General features: G+C 61.9%; 2 protein-coding genes across 4 annotated transcripts; one reads left to right on the top strand and one right to left on the bottom strand.

The window, feature by feature from the left end:
* Positions 1–161: 161 nt before the first annotated feature.
* GOLGA7B (golgin A7 family member B) lies at positions 162–8,394 on the bottom strand. 3 transcript variants are annotated; one of them, XM_017804200.1, is made up of 5 exons: positions 8,323–8,394; positions 2,556–2,681; positions 2,023–2,175; positions 1,773–1,874; positions 162–1,658 (listed from the first exon to the last, which is right to left on the bottom strand). In XM_017804200.1, exons 1-5 carry the CDS (start codon positions 8,377–8,379, stop codon positions 1,557–1,559), a joined length of 540 nt encoding a protein of 179 aa, XP_017659689.1. In that variant the 5' UTR covers positions 8,380–8,394; the 3' UTR covers positions 162–1,556. The 3 variants fall into 3 exon arrangements, with proteins under 3 accessions (XP_017659689.1, XP_017659687.1, XP_017659688.1); XM_017804198.1 differs by lacking the exon at positions 8,323–8,394 and adding an exon at positions 5,250–5,351; XM_017804199.1 differs by lacking the exon at positions 8,323–8,394 and adding an exon at positions 3,813–3,839.
* Positions 8,395–10,490: 2,096 nt separating this feature from the next.
* SFRP5 (secreted frizzled related protein 5) lies at positions 10,491–12,825 on the top strand. The gene is made up of 3 exons (XM_017804178.1): positions 10,491–11,035; positions 11,740–11,817; positions 12,197–12,825. The coding sequence occupies exons 1-3, from the start codon at positions 10,504–10,506 to the stop codon at positions 12,535–12,537; spliced, it is 951 nt and encodes a 316-aa protein (XP_017659667.1). The 5' UTR covers positions 10,491–10,503; the 3' UTR covers positions 12,538–12,825.
* The last annotated feature ends 1,456 nt before the right edge of the window (positions 12,826–14,281 follow it).

Genomic DNA, 14,281 nt, shown 5'->3' with positions numbered 1-14,281 from the left:
CCCCATCCCTCACCCTCATTTCCCCCACACTCACCATCCTGGTGGGGATCTGTACACACCAGTGTGATAAGGGATACCCAGCCTGACTCTGCCCCCACAATGTTGTCCTGCTCCCCCCCCCCCCGACCAGCACAAGAAGATGCAGGGCAGGCAGTGGGAGAAGAAGCGTGGGGTTTATTGAGGAAGGTCTCCATGCAGGGGGGCTCCAGCAGGAATGTTGAGGCCAGGGCCACCCCTCACACACGTCATGACCGAGCCAAAGGGAGTCCCACAGGGCAGAGTCCTCCCTCCAGGACCCCAGGAGAGAAATGCTGGCTCGGTTCAGCCCTGCACCCGGACAGGAGTTCTTCTCCTCGAGGTGCTGGATGTCACAGGGACCCTTGTATTTCCCCCTATCTGACCCTGGACCATGAACCTCCACACCTTGCAGCCAAGCCCAGGTGCCCATTGGGGTCCCCACCACAGGCCAGGCTGAGAATTAGGGTGCTGGTGGCAGATGCATGCAGGACACGTGGGCAGGAGAGGGCTCAGCAGTGTGAGAGGAAGGGTCCCGATGGAGCTGCTCCACCAGGCACTGTCCCTGCATTGAAGCAGGCCATGGGGCAGTGCAGGCAGGGAGCTGCAGCCAGGTATGGGCAGGCTCTGCCAGGACTGGGCAGGGAGCCTGCCTCAGCCATGCCACAGCTTAGCCTCAACTATACTGGACCATGCATGAGCCCGGGGCACATGGCACAGGGGCAGGAGCCTGCCCAGCACTGCACCTCCCTGCCTTGGACACTGGGCTGGGGAAGTTTCTGGGTCCAGCTGGGTTTAGCACCAGGTCAGGGAGGGAGCAGAAGCAAGTGCCCAGTGTCATGGCAGTGCTAAAGGATGCTGCTGGCGAGGATGCTGCCGGCGAGGATGCACTGCCAGATGGGTGAGAGCATGTGGCCAAGGCTGGGGAGCAGCAACAGGCAGCATTTGGGGCAGGGCTGGGGAGAACGTATGGCACCATCATGCAAAAGAAGTGGCACCAAGGCTCTGCAGACACCCTGGGCAGTGGACACGCAGCAGCTGAGCCCGAGCCGTAGCACCAAGAGCAGGGTGCCCCAAGGAGAGGGTGAAGCAAGAGCTCAGTGCCTGTGGGCATGGGGCTAAGTGTGCATCCCCCCCTTAGTGCTGCTGGGGGCTTTTCCAGTCCCCTGACTCCCCGATCCATGGCAACAGGGCACTGCCACCTGTGGCTCCCCACAGCAGGGCAAGCCCCCTTTGCTTGGGGCAGAGACAGCAGCACCAAGAACACAGAGGGCTGCGGGAGCCCCTTGGCAACAGTTTGGCTCAGTGGGAAGCACCTGGGATACCCCAGCACTAGCCCCTGCCCACAGTGGGTCCGATCAGGGCCAGACTCACTGTGGGGGGCATAGAGTAGATGGGGGTGGGCAGCCCCACCGGGTAGCCACAGCCTCCCCCTCCCGCTCTCCCTGGGCTCAGAAGCGGGTGCTCTGGTAGTGCAGCCTGCGGAGCTCGGAGAGGCCACTGTCCCGGCAGTACGAGTCCCTGCAGGGACTCCCTGCCAGTCACCGGCCCCCCGCCCCACCACCCCCACCGCTGCTGCTGCTGGAGCTGCCGCTGCTGGAGCTGCCACTGCTGCACCGGTCCTCGTAGATGGAGATCTCAATCTGGGCCCTGCTAAGGATCATCAGTGAAATGTGCTAGCCCAATTGCCTGGCAACCACTCCCAATGTCCCTCCACCCCTTGCCATCCCCCCAGCACCCTGCTGCCTGCAGGATACAACCCTCATGCCACGCTCCAGAGGATCAGTGAGCAGCAGCCCCCGTGGCGCATAGATCTTCTCGTTCTGGTCCTGGATATACTTGGAGATCTTCTTCAGTACCTGCCAGCACACAGAGGGACACTCAGGGCCTGCCAGCAGTGCTGCCTGCTCTGGCCTTCAGCCCCCTGCTCCCTGTGCCATCCCTGAGCCGTCCCTGTGCCTACTGCCAGACATGCCCATCCCTGAGCCCTCCCCTGCACCTCAGCACCTTCTCATAATGTGTCTCCATGCAAAGGAAGATGAAATAGGCAGTGGCACAGGCCAGGCACCCCTCCAGGTATGAGCTGCCCCCAATCTTCTCTGCCTCAGCGTAGAAGCCGTTTAGGGTTTTCACAGTTTCCTCAAAGAGTTGCCGCTCAATCTAGGACAGAAACCAGAGTGAAGGAGAGTCTGGCCAGAGGCTGACTCCCTGCACTGCCCTGTCCCCATTCCTGAGGCGATCTGGAGAGCACTTAACTCTCTCCTCCCTGCCCAGCTGATGCCTCAGCTCGCTGGCACCTGCCCACATCCCACCCATCCCAAGATCTGCTAAGCCTGCAGGCTTCACCAGAGCCTCCCAGTCCCCAGTAGCATCCAAGTCTTTGCACAGCAGGCAAGGTGACTGTGATTGCATGCACCCAGCAGCACTGGCTGGCCCAGGGCTATACCACATCCCATGGGGGCCCCACGCCTTTAGACCCCTCTACCCTCTGAGCCCCTATAAGGCACTGCCATAGGGCATCACCCTGTCAGTCTTCCTACCCGGCTCTCCAGTTCAGGGGGAAACTTTGTCTGGAACTGGCATGTGGTCCCATCACTGTAATCCCGCTGCACGAAGACCTTGGTGGCCAGGGACGCGCTGCGCCGCAGCTCCTGCAGGCTGTGCACCTGGGGGCAGTGGGTGATACAGGGGGGCTGCAGCCAGCGGATGCCAGGCATCCCTGCTGGAAAGCTGGGGGCCTGAGGAGCAGCCATTCCCCCAGTGTCAGGGTCTGTAGGCTCGCACACCCCCCAGGATAGGGAACCCCTAGCATGGGCTGTGTCATGCCGTGAGCACAGCTCAGTGCTGGAGATGCGAAGCAAGTGGTGAGGGGAGAATGGTGGCAAGGGGAGGGTGCTGTGGCAGCCCCCTGCTCAGAGTGTGGGCGAATGAGTGTGCTCCCTGCCCCAGGCTGCTGTCAGAGCTCACCCATACTGGTTCCTGCATGCACGAGTGTGTGTTCATAGCGGGCCATGGCCCAGGGAGGGGACAGCCCCGTGTCCTAAGCAGTACCCCAGTACACAGCCAACCCAGCAGCTCCTAGGCAGGAAGACGGGAGTGAGCCGAGCAGGAGCAGTGGCCGAGCAGCAAGGCTGCAGCAGTGGCACAGTAGGTGAGCAGGCTGCAGTGGGGAGGCTGCAGAAAAAGGATCAGCAGATCCCGCGGTAGATGCTAAGCCCTGATTCCCCATGGGGTGTGAAGGCCCGCGCTAGCCGCCCGAACTCTGGGTTGTGGGGTGGCTGGAGAGGTGGATAGAGGGACCAGGTTGTGCCAAGGGCGGGTCTAAGGCCCCTCCCTGCGCTTGCCCTGGGTGACATGGGGCCACCACCTGCTCTCTGCCCCACAGAGAGCCCGTCTGTCCCTGGCCCACGTCCCGCCCACGGCATCTGAGACAAGGACCCCAAGTCCCACAGCCATCCCTCTCCCCGGGGTGCCCCAATCCAAACGCGCGCTGCTCCCTCCACCAAAGGAACTCTGCACCCACCCTGCACCCCCACACTCCTTCAGGCACCCCATATACACACCGGCCTTTTCGTGCACACAGAACCCTCGCAGCCCCCGGTCCCACACTCCCCCCGCACGGACCCCAGAGCCGCGCTGTCCTCCCGCAGCAGCACCGCTCGCGGAGCCCTCGCCCCGCCGCGCCCAGGCAGCCGGTGGCGGCGGGCAGGGCAGGGCGGAGCGGGGGGGCTCCGCCGCAGCGCGGCCCCGGGAGGTGCCGCCGCCGGGGTGCCCCCGCCCTGCCGCCGCGCACCCACCTCCGTGGCCATGGCGCGGCGGGCGCCGGGCCGGGCTGTGCCGTGCCGGGGGGGCCGGACCGGACCGGACCGGCGCCGTCACCGGGGCCGTGCGGAGCCTCTCGGGGCCGGGCGCTGTCCGCGGTGCTGCCGAGCCGAGCGGCGGAGGCGGGCCCGGCCGCCCGTGTGCGCAGCCGCCCGGTCCGCCGCGGCCCGCCCCGAGGCACCGGGGATGGGCGCCCGCTGATACCGGCACGGGGCCCCTGCAGGACGCGGGCCCCTTGCTGCGGACGGCGGTACCCGCTGCCCCGCGGCTGGCCCTGGAGAGGGGCTTAGAGGGAGGGCTGCTGCTGGGTGTCCCCGGGGGTCTGGCACGGCGGGTTGCGGAGCCCGGGTGCCTTTGAGATGCAGCTGTAGGTCCCTATGGGGGAACTTGGCTGCCGAGGGGGTGCTACTGGAGGTAACAGGGGGTCTGTTCCATGAGGTTGGAACGGCAGCGATTTGGGGAGTCGACCGTGCGGCTGGCAGTTCGCCGTGCCAAGGGCCCTTGTCTGAAGCTGTTTGTTTGCGAAGGAGTTGCAGCTGGCGCTGCGGTCGCAGAGCGGGCAGACATCAAAGACAGAGCTAACGAATTCCCTATTATCTCTACCCATTGACAGCTCAATTAGAGCCGGAGAAATGCCAAACGGGGGGAAGAGACGCTCTCCCGAGAGGTGAAGGAGGGGGCGGCTCCTAGCTGGGACCGTGGTGGGGTGAGAGGGATGCAGTAGCTGGGCACAGGGCCCTTGGCAGGCAGGAGAGCAGCCAGCCCTTCCCTCAACACCTGGGCGATGCTGGAGGCAGCGCAGGGCCCTGCCAGCGTGTATGCCTTGTCAGGGAACACAGCTAACGCAGCTAATAGAGCTAACACAGCTAACACACACAACTAATGCAAACACGGTGAACACAGCAAACACAGCATGGCCAGCTGCCTGCACTGCAGGGGCAGCTCTGTCTGACTTCTGATCCCCCCACCCTGAGCACCAGTGCAGGCTTTGGGCAGGGCAAATAGAGGCAGAGCCCTGGGGTGGTTGGTGCGCAGTCCCCATTCTCTAGAGCAGACAGGGTTTGTTACCAAGGGACCAAAGGACACATGCAGTCAGGGACCCCAGCTGGAGGACACATCTCCCCCACAGACACAAAGCAATGGATCCCATAGTTTTTGGGGAAACCTCTTGCTCCCATGGTTCAGAGCAGCCCTGCTGGCCCACAGCCCGGAGCAGTGAGGTACACCCTGCCCTGACAGTGCCACAAAACCAAAGGACCCCCCTCAGGGGATGGCGTGTGAAATCTCCCATGCACCCAAACACGTGCATGCACACTGGCACAGGCACTCATGCATGCAATCAGCTGCCCACATTTGCCCACATACCCCATGTACCCCAGGCATGCACTCTGATGCACATGCATTGTGCTTACACTCCCAAGCATGTCCCCAGATGTCCCCAAACCGAGACCCTGCATCCCATCTCCCTCCCGTGCTGCATGTCACTGCCACGTCAGTGCTCTCCTGCCCACCTGGCAGGTCCTGCCAGTTGCCATGGCAATGCTGTGCCTGCCGAGAGACGAAGTTTGCTCTCCCGTGCTACAGTGAGGGGCCAAGAGCAGTCAGGGGGCTTTAGCTGTCCCCGCCACCCCAGGCTCTGCCCATCATCCTCCACCTGTAGTGTTGCCCTAGGGATGTCTCTTCTCTGGCTGCACCAACCCAGGTTCTGGGCTCCATTTTTCTCATAAGCCATGGACCTGCTGTCTGCAAGACCAGGGCATGTGTCAAGAAGTATCCTTTGTCATCCCTTTGACATCACCCCGTTATGGGGAGCCACTCTCTGCCAGCCATACTGCCCAGTGACAGGCAGGACACGGACAGCCCTGACCTGACCCAAAGTGCTCCCCATCACCATACAGCCCCTGGCCCTACCTGTGGTATCTGTGGTCCCCAGCACCTCCAGAGCCCACCAGGGTCTACCAGCTCCCCCAGGCAGGGTGCACCATCATGGGCTTTCCAGTTTTAACCAGAGCAGAGATAGACTCTCCTGGTTCCCATGCAGAAGAAATAGGCTGCTGCCATGCCATGCCATGCCAGGTCCTGCTATGCTGTGCCATGGCCTCCAGCAAGGCAGGTCAGAGGTCGAGGGGGTTGGCATAGCCAAAGGGATCCCAGGCAGTAGGATCAGGGACAGTAAGAGCTCAGGGCAGCCTTAAAATGCTGCATGGCCCTGATGCTCCCTCAACGCCAGCACTGTGAGGGGGGCTGGCAAGGTGCCTGCAGCAACAGGGCTCTGTCCCTTTTGCTCCATCTGCTCAGCCCTGAGGGACTATTTTTAGGCTGCCCTGCAGCAGGGATAGGCATGGCTGCTGCCAGAGCTGCCTTTACTCCCCTACTTGACTTTTCCTCTGTGCCTGGAGTGAAGTGACTCTGACCTGTCTTGCACAGACCCCTTGGATCAGATCTCCTTTTGCCTCTGGCTCTGGCTAGCTGCCCACAGGCCCTGCCCCTGGCCCTATGGGACAGACACAGGACATACTTAGGATCCCTATGGCCAACCCTGCACAGACAGTATGCCTGTGCCCATCATATCACAGCAGCCATGCCCCAGCAGTGCCCCTGGTTCAGCCCCTGCACTTGGCTCCCAGACCAGGAACAGGGCATGTCCCTAGTGTGTCTCTGGGTGCACACTTCTGCACCCCATCCCAGCATCTCAACCCTCCCTGTAGCCCCAGCAGGGTGGCTGGAGGCCATGGAGGACAGCTGGAGTCCTGCAACCAGTCCAGGACCAACCCCTGGGGCCCCATCCTGCACCCACTGCCTGCTGAGCCACCTCTCCTGCCTGTCAGGGCTGTCAGCGGCTCCAGCTCTGCTTCAAAGAGGCCACAACAGGGCCAGGTTCTGGCAGCTGCTTCCCACGGCACTGGGAGGGCTTTCATTATTGGTGGGGGAGCATGAGATCACCATCCAGTGAGGACAACAGTGACATTTGGGAGGCGCAAAGACAGCAGGGCCATATGATTAACTGATAACCTTTCCTGAGAGATGCCAGGTGTGTGCACCTGTGGGGGAGGAGGGGGACACATCCCCCACACTGTGAGCCTCTAGAAAACAGCTCCAAGTGCCTCAGCCTGCCCCTTCAAGCAGGACATGGAGACTGCCTCAAACTGGGGCCACTGACCCTACTGACTGAGCACTTCAAGAGTGGGCCCTCCTCTGTGGCATCTGCAAGCACTGCCATGTTCAGCTGTGTCCATACCAAGGAGTGGTTCTGGTGCACCCCACTGCGCTGGGAGCTGCTGCAGAGGGTGGGGACAGCCCCCTAGCACATCCCGAGGAAGTCCACAGGTGCTAGGGGACTCAGCATCCTCCTGCAAACAGGCAAGCAGAGGAGGATGTGGTTTTGGAGCCAGTTGCCAAGGTCTGGCTTTAGCAAAGGTGCCAGCTGAAAGCTGAGGCTGTGCAAGGATTGCTACCACACAGGGATGGGGTTGTGCTGGGAGTAGACATGGGTGGCTTTTCCCACCTCCCCAGTGGGGTGGGGAGGGGCAAACAGCACTACATAGGAGGTCCCTATGTGTAGTGCCACGCCATGAAGCAAAGGGACTCTTCCTCAGAGGGTCCCCCACATGGGACATGCCCCCTCCCTGCCCTGCTGAGCAGGACCAGGTGCTGGGGGCCAGGACCGGGGTGTCCGGCAGTGAACAGGGAGGGTCTGTTTGCAAGCTGGCAGGAACTGGGTAGGGCCAGGAGGTGCTGGGTCGGGGCTGGGAGAGCGCGTCAGCTCCGCAGCTGGGCTGGGAACGCTGCCAGCGCATTCCTGGGGCTGCCGGGCAAGTGAGTGTGTGTGGGCGCAGGGCAAGTGCACAGCCACCACTGACCCTGTGCGCTGCCCACCCTGATGGTTCCACATTGCCCCCGGGCTACCTCGACCCCACAGTGTCCCCAGTCATGCCCCAAACTCCCACAAGTACTCCCAGGCAGGGCCACCCCCACAGAGCTGTGCTGCCAGCCCAGCATTGCCCCCCAGCCAGGGTGCTCTCTCCTTTCAGCTGCTGGACACCCTCGGACACGTGTCCCTGCACAGACAGCCCCAGCGTGCTGTCCCTTCCTGAGGGCCCCTGAATGGTCAGCCCCAGTGTGCTTCCTCTCCCAGACATCCCTGCTCCACAACGAGTGCATCCCATGTCCAGCACTGACATAGCCCAAGAACCAGGATGGGAAGGACAGTAGGATGGGAGAGAACCCATCCAGGCCAGTCAGCCCACCCAGGCCCAGGGGATGCATCTTTACTCACAGAAACAAGGTCAGTAGCACCCAAAGCTGAGGCAGGAGAGTGGGACACAAGGACGGAAAGAGGAGGCCAAGGTCCTTCTCAGCATCTCATTTCCCAGGAGCCTCCTGCTCCCCCAGCTCAGATCTCCTCTGTGCTACAACCAGGCACAGGTCCTCCACAGGGAGGGCCTGGAGTGTCAATGGGGTACCCCCAGGGGGATGTCCTCTTACCCTGCCACTCTGGCTCACCGTCCCTGAGGTCCCCACTGCAGAGGGGGCAGCTCCCATGGCCCCGCTTCTGTCCTCGCTGCTGTGACAGGCAACAGGCAGTGACACAAGTGCTGGCACAGCCAGCTCCCTGGAGTGACAGGCACAAGTGTCAGTCTCCCAGACAGTTGCATGGCTGCAGGACAGGAATGTGGGCACTAGATCAGCCTGTGCAGACAGCATGCAGGGAAGGGTGCCAGATCCACCTGCCTTGGGTCCATACCCTTCTCTGGGGTACACCCCAGATCTACCTCCCCTGAGGCATCCTGGGTAGAAAAGGGTTAAGGAAGCAATGGGAGTGCATCAGGGAACGCCTAGAGCAAAGTCTCAGCTCAGAGACAAGGCTGCCAGGACACCTAGAAGGGTGGGAGCAGGAATGGACATCCCTATCCTGAAGCCAGCCACGCTCCCCCCAGCATGGCCATGTTGACAAGAGGTGATTCAGTGGCTCTAATGAAGGCATCGTGACAGACAGAGGGACTGGGCCAGCTGGCAGAGAGCCCCTCACTCAACCCCAGCCTCACCAGCCCCCTCACCTTCATCATGGCACACCCATGGCTGTGCTCAGCATCCCACACACACTGGCAACTCCACCCTGCACACACAGCCTTGCTCTGCCTCCACCTCCCAGCTCCTGCTCCCAGGCCTTGCCAGCCCCTTCCCAGCCTAGCTCTCATGGCAGTTACACCCTGCCCAAGCCCATCCATCACGGATTAGTTATTTTCTATCAGCATTTATCTCCAGACAATCTCACTCCTGCCGTGACAGCCTGATGCCTCCAGCACCCTCCCTCCTGCTACCAGGCAGCCCTGATAAAGGGCCGCTCTATCTTATCGGGCTCCCGGCAGTTACACATTAATGGTGCCATCTCCAGGCTTGGCTGGGGTGAGATGAACCCAGCCCACCCTCAGGCTGGCAGTAAGCATCAGTGATGTAGTGATGGCTGCTGAGCCCAGCACAGAGGGCATGGGCAGGGCAGGCAGGCTGCAGGCAAGGGCAGGTCATGTGGCTGAGGTTCCCAGCATGGCCTCAAAGCAGATGGACCCCACCAGGATTGGGGGAACAATCCCTGCCCCCAGCCCAGGGCAAAGAGCAGCTGCTATCACTGCGTGAACTGGACTGTTTGCTCTATCACCATTAACAGAGCTGCCTTATCCGGCAGGCAGGGGCCAGCGACAGCCCAAAGCCTGTTGGCCAGGCAGGAGCATCGATCACGGGAAAGGGAGGGGATGTCCCAGATAACCCCTGCAGACAAATGGGCTTCTAATGGGGTCTTAAGTCTTGCACCCCCTGGCCCAGCCCATCTCCAAGGGAATAGGGGAATGTGGCCCTGGCAGGACTCTCACCCCACTTGGGCTGCAGCTTTGCCCACACCCCGGGCACTGGCAGAGCCTGTGTGAAAGCCCTTTGCTGAGAGGTGTAACCCCAGCAGACCTGTGCCTAGCAGACCATGGGCTGTCCAAAGTGCATGCTGACAGGGCCACCCATGAAGAATAAAAACTCCATGCCTATTGGCATCACCTTGGCATTGATGGCACACATGGCACCTGGGTACCTCAGCTCTCCCCCAGTGCTGAAGCACGAAGCCTCTGGGATGCCCTATTCCTCCATCCTCTAAACCCCAAGCATACCCAAACCCAGACACCATGGGGCACAGGACAGAGAAGGGGCACAGGGTAATAACCAATGTCCCCTGGCATGTGACAGGGCATGCCTCTGGGGTGCCAGTCGGGATGGGCAGGGGGACTGGTGTATAATGGGGGCACCTTGTGCCCACAGCACATCCCCATGGGACAGACAAGCCAGCCCTTCCAGACAGCATCACCCCAGGGACACACAGAGCCAGGGTGGGCTGAAGGGGTGCATGCAGAGAGGCTCCCTGGGAGGGTGGGAGACATGGAGCACCATGCACCGAGGAGAGAGGGAGGGCTGGGGCAGCGGGGTGGGCAGGGTGGAGGGGGGGGGGAAGCCGGGGGCCAGCCCCGGGGGGCACGGCAGCCAGAGCAGATTGGCTGCCGGAGAGGCCTCCAGCCTCCTTAGAAAGGGCAGCGAGCGTGGGAGGCGCTAAGGGAGCAGGCGAGGTGCCGAGACACGCTCCCGTCCCGCTCGGCAGCCACGGCCGGCAGCGGCAGGCGGGCAGCGGCGATGCCGGAGGCAGGCAGCCCCCCGGGCTCGGGAAGCACGGCGCTTCTGGCCCTGTCGCTGGCGCTGGCAGGGTCTCTGGGCGGCGGGCAGCACTACGACTACTATGGGTGGCAGCCCGAGAACCTGCCCCATGGGCGCTTCTACGGGCGGGAGCCGCAGTGCCTCGACATCCCGCCCGACATGCAGCTCTGCCGCGACGTGGGCTACAAGCGCATGCGGCTGCCCAATCTGCTGGAGCACGAGACCATGGCCGAGGCCAAGCAGCAGGCTGGTAGCTGGGTGCCCCTGCTCGCCAAGCAGTGCCACACTGACACCCAGCTCTTCCTCTGCTCCCTCTTCGCCCCTGTCTGCCTCGACCGGCCCGTCTACCCCTGCCGCTCCCTCTGTGAGGTGGTACGTGACTCCTGTGCCCCTGTCATGGAGTCCTACGGCTTCCCCTGGCCTGAGATGCTGCACTGTGGCAAGTTCCCATCTGACCATGAGCTCTGCATTGCCGTCCAGTTTGGGAACAGCAAAGCCACTCCGCCACCAGGTAAGTGGGAAGGGTACTGTGATGGGATGGGGATGCATGTGGAGCCCCTGCACCCCCATCCCTTCACCCCTCGAAGCATAGCTCAGGACACTGGTACTGGCCAAGGACCCTCTGTCTGCAGCAGGGCACGAGTGGGTGCAGTACCAGCAGCATCAGCTGCTTTGTCTGGACACCACTCATTGCTTGAGGGAGCTGGGGACCCAGCTGCCTGCACAGAACTGCCCCAGGACAGGGGAGAACATGGGATAAGGTGGGAGCCACTGGCAGATCCACCACAGTGCTATATCCCTCTCCTTCCTCTGGGTCCCATGCTAGCAGCAAAGAGCATACTGCATCTGTGGGTCTCAGTCCCACGTTGCTGCTGCAGGTGGCTGTCCCCTCAGACAGGGGAGGGTACATCAGCCAAAGGCAGCCCAGGGTCAGGATCGGGGCTGTGACAACACCCTTCAGGCTGGGGCCACCCTCGCTGTTCCTGTGCTTCAAAGCAACAACATCTGGTGGGAGGGCATCCCCATATCCCCTCTGCTGGGGGGGATGCTGGGACACTGGCCAGAGAGGTGCTCTGTGCCCCCCCATTACCCCAGCACAGCTGCCTAGGGAGCAGAGAAGCTGCTGAGGCTCTCCCAAGCAGTCCCCGAGGAGCTGGTCCAGGTGACAAGTATCAGTAGCAGGAAGCTGTGACAATGACTAGTCTCTCACCACAGTGTCCAAGATCTGCACCCAGTGTGAGATGGAGCACAAGGCGGATGGCATGATGGAGCAGATGTGCTCCAGTGACTTTGGTGAGTGCTGGGGTCTGCTTCCCAGCCCCCCTGGAGAGGGGTCTGCCTCCTCCAGGTCTGACAGCCCAGGCAGGGGTTGACCAGAGGGTGGGGGTGTATGGGGACAGCCCCATGGGAGATCCCTGGCCATTCCCTTCAGACCATGCATGGATGGGTGCACCACAAGAGGAGACATTGGTGGGGGGATAGACAGAAAGGGACATGTGGGAGGGTCACTCAATAACCCCTTTCCCCTTCCCACACAGTAACTTCCCCAGAGACCCACCCCAGGGATGGGCTGAATCCTGTTCTGCACGGGTGCCTGGCCCAGACCCTCCCCTCCCCGGTGTCCCAGCAATGCCCCCCTCCCCCAACCATGCCCTTCGGCTGCCCCACACAGTGGTGAAGATGCGCATCAAGGAGATGACGGAGGAGAACGGGGAGCGGCGGCTGGTGGCTGCCCAGAAGAAGAAGGTGCTGAAGCTGGGCCCGCTCAAACGCAAGGACACCAAGAAGATGGTGCTGCACATGAGGAACGCAGGCGCCTGCCCCTGCCCCCAGCTGGACAGCCTCAGTGGCAGCTTCCTGGTGATGGGCCGCAAGGTGGGCGGCCGCCTGCTCCTCCTGGCCATCTACCCCTGGCAGAAGCACAACAAGGAGATGAAGTTCGCAGTCAAGTTCATGTTCTCCTATCCTTGCCCCCTCTACCACCCCTTGCTCTATGGGGCTGGGCAGCACTAGCACTCTACCCACCATACCCTCTCCCAGGACTCCTGCACTGGCCCAAAACCACATCCCTGGCATCCCTAGCCACACCCTAGGATTCCAGCTCTGCTCACCTCAGCCTCTTGGCTGTGCCCCAGAACCCTGCTCTGCATCCCTAGGATTCCCAGCTGCATTTGTAGGAGCCTTGATCCACAACCAGGACCCCTGCCTCCTCCTGAGAGCCTTTTTCTGCACCCTTGGAACCCCTGTTCTGCTCCCAGGACCCCTGCCCACATCCAGGAGTTTAGGCTGAACTCAGGACCTTTGCTCTGCATGCTTGTGAACCCTAGTCTGCACTAGAGACCCCTGGTTACTCCCAAGCTCCCTGCCTAGCAGCCTAGAGCCCCTTGTTTTCATTTAGGATCCTTGCTTGGCCCTCTTGGGACCACTTGGCTGTACCTTGGACCCCCACCCTGTATCAGTGTACCCTGCCCAGCTCCCTCATGACTTGCCCCAGATCCTCAGCCCAAGCAGTCCCTACTCCAGCCCACCAAAACATCCCATGCCCTTACCTTGAGCTCACACCCCAGCCCTGGATCTCACCTTCGCACAGACCCACCCCAGCCAAGGCAGGTCCCTTCTGCCCCACTGTCCCCACAGACTGTTCCCCTCAAGACCAAGTGACCAGAACATCACAGCCCCTGCCCGGGCTCCTCACCCCTCATTCCACATGGCTCAGTGTGTGTGGGGGGGTGCACCTCCAAGGCCCCCAGACCAGCTCTGCTGCATCCCTCACACACAACCCTGGCATGTCCCAGCCCAGGCACCCCTTGCCCATATACACCACAGTAAATTATTCCACCTCAGAGAAGTCTGTGTCCAGCTCAATGTTGTTCATGAGCAACTGCCCCTTGGGGCTCCCTCAGGGACCCCAGAAGAATGGGAGAGGGGTCCCAGTCCTGCCAACTGAATGGGGCAGCCCAAGGGAGCAGGGTCACCCCAAGCTCTGGCTCTACCCCGCTCCAGCTGCCATGCCCAGAGCCTCAGGCTGGGCAGTCCAGACAAGCCAAGGGATGAAATTCCCAGGACTCACAGGCATGGTTGGACGCTCAGGCACCCCTGCCCCTCCAAGGACCCTGGGAGGGTGTCATGATGAGCAGGGTGAGGGGACAGAGGCATCACTGCTGCTGGAGCCCCACAGCTGAGTCTGACAGTGTTTGCCAGAGAGGTTTTTCTCCCTCTGTCATCCCAGGGGACAAATCCGCAGGCTGGGGCCTGGCAGCACATGTGAGCAGCCTGGCACTGAGCACAGTAGGGGGAAGATCCTGGACCAGACAGCCGCCAACTTTGGCCACTCCACACCCTATCACCTGAAAGCCCTGCCTGCAGCTCCCTGCCAGCCCTGCCCGGCCGCCAGACCTCCCACGCCACAACCTCCCACCTCTTCCCAAAAGACTTCTGGTGCCACCCACTTGCACCAGGCAGGACCTTCCCAGGATCACAAGGACCAGGGCAGCTCTCAGCCTAGCCCCTCTGATGGCAGGAGGGTGCTGTTCCTTAGCTTGGCTCGACTCCCCTGGCTGCCTCCCTGTCTCAGTTAGCAAGGGGGCGTCCTGCCCACCCCAGACCTGTTTATCCAATGCACACATGTATCCACCCATCCCAATGGGTGAGGGAGGCCTGAGAGTGGACACCTGGATATTTACCCAGTGCCTGGCTGCCTGGCATTGCATCATCTCATCGGAGCTGGCCTGGCCACAAGGGAGCCTCTCGGGACAAG

The sequence above is a fragment of the Lepidothrix coronata genome, unplaced genomic scaffold (assembly GCF_001604755.1).
Source record: "Lepidothrix coronata isolate B3197 unplaced genomic scaffold, Lepidothrix_coronata-1.0 Scaffold8, whole genome shotgun sequence".
Classification (NCBI taxonomy): Eukaryota; Metazoa; Chordata; class Aves; order Passeriformes; family Pipridae; genus Lepidothrix; species Lepidothrix coronata.
The sequence above is the reverse complement of the archived record's forward strand: the minus strand, read 5'-3'. Positions and strand labels throughout refer to the sequence as shown.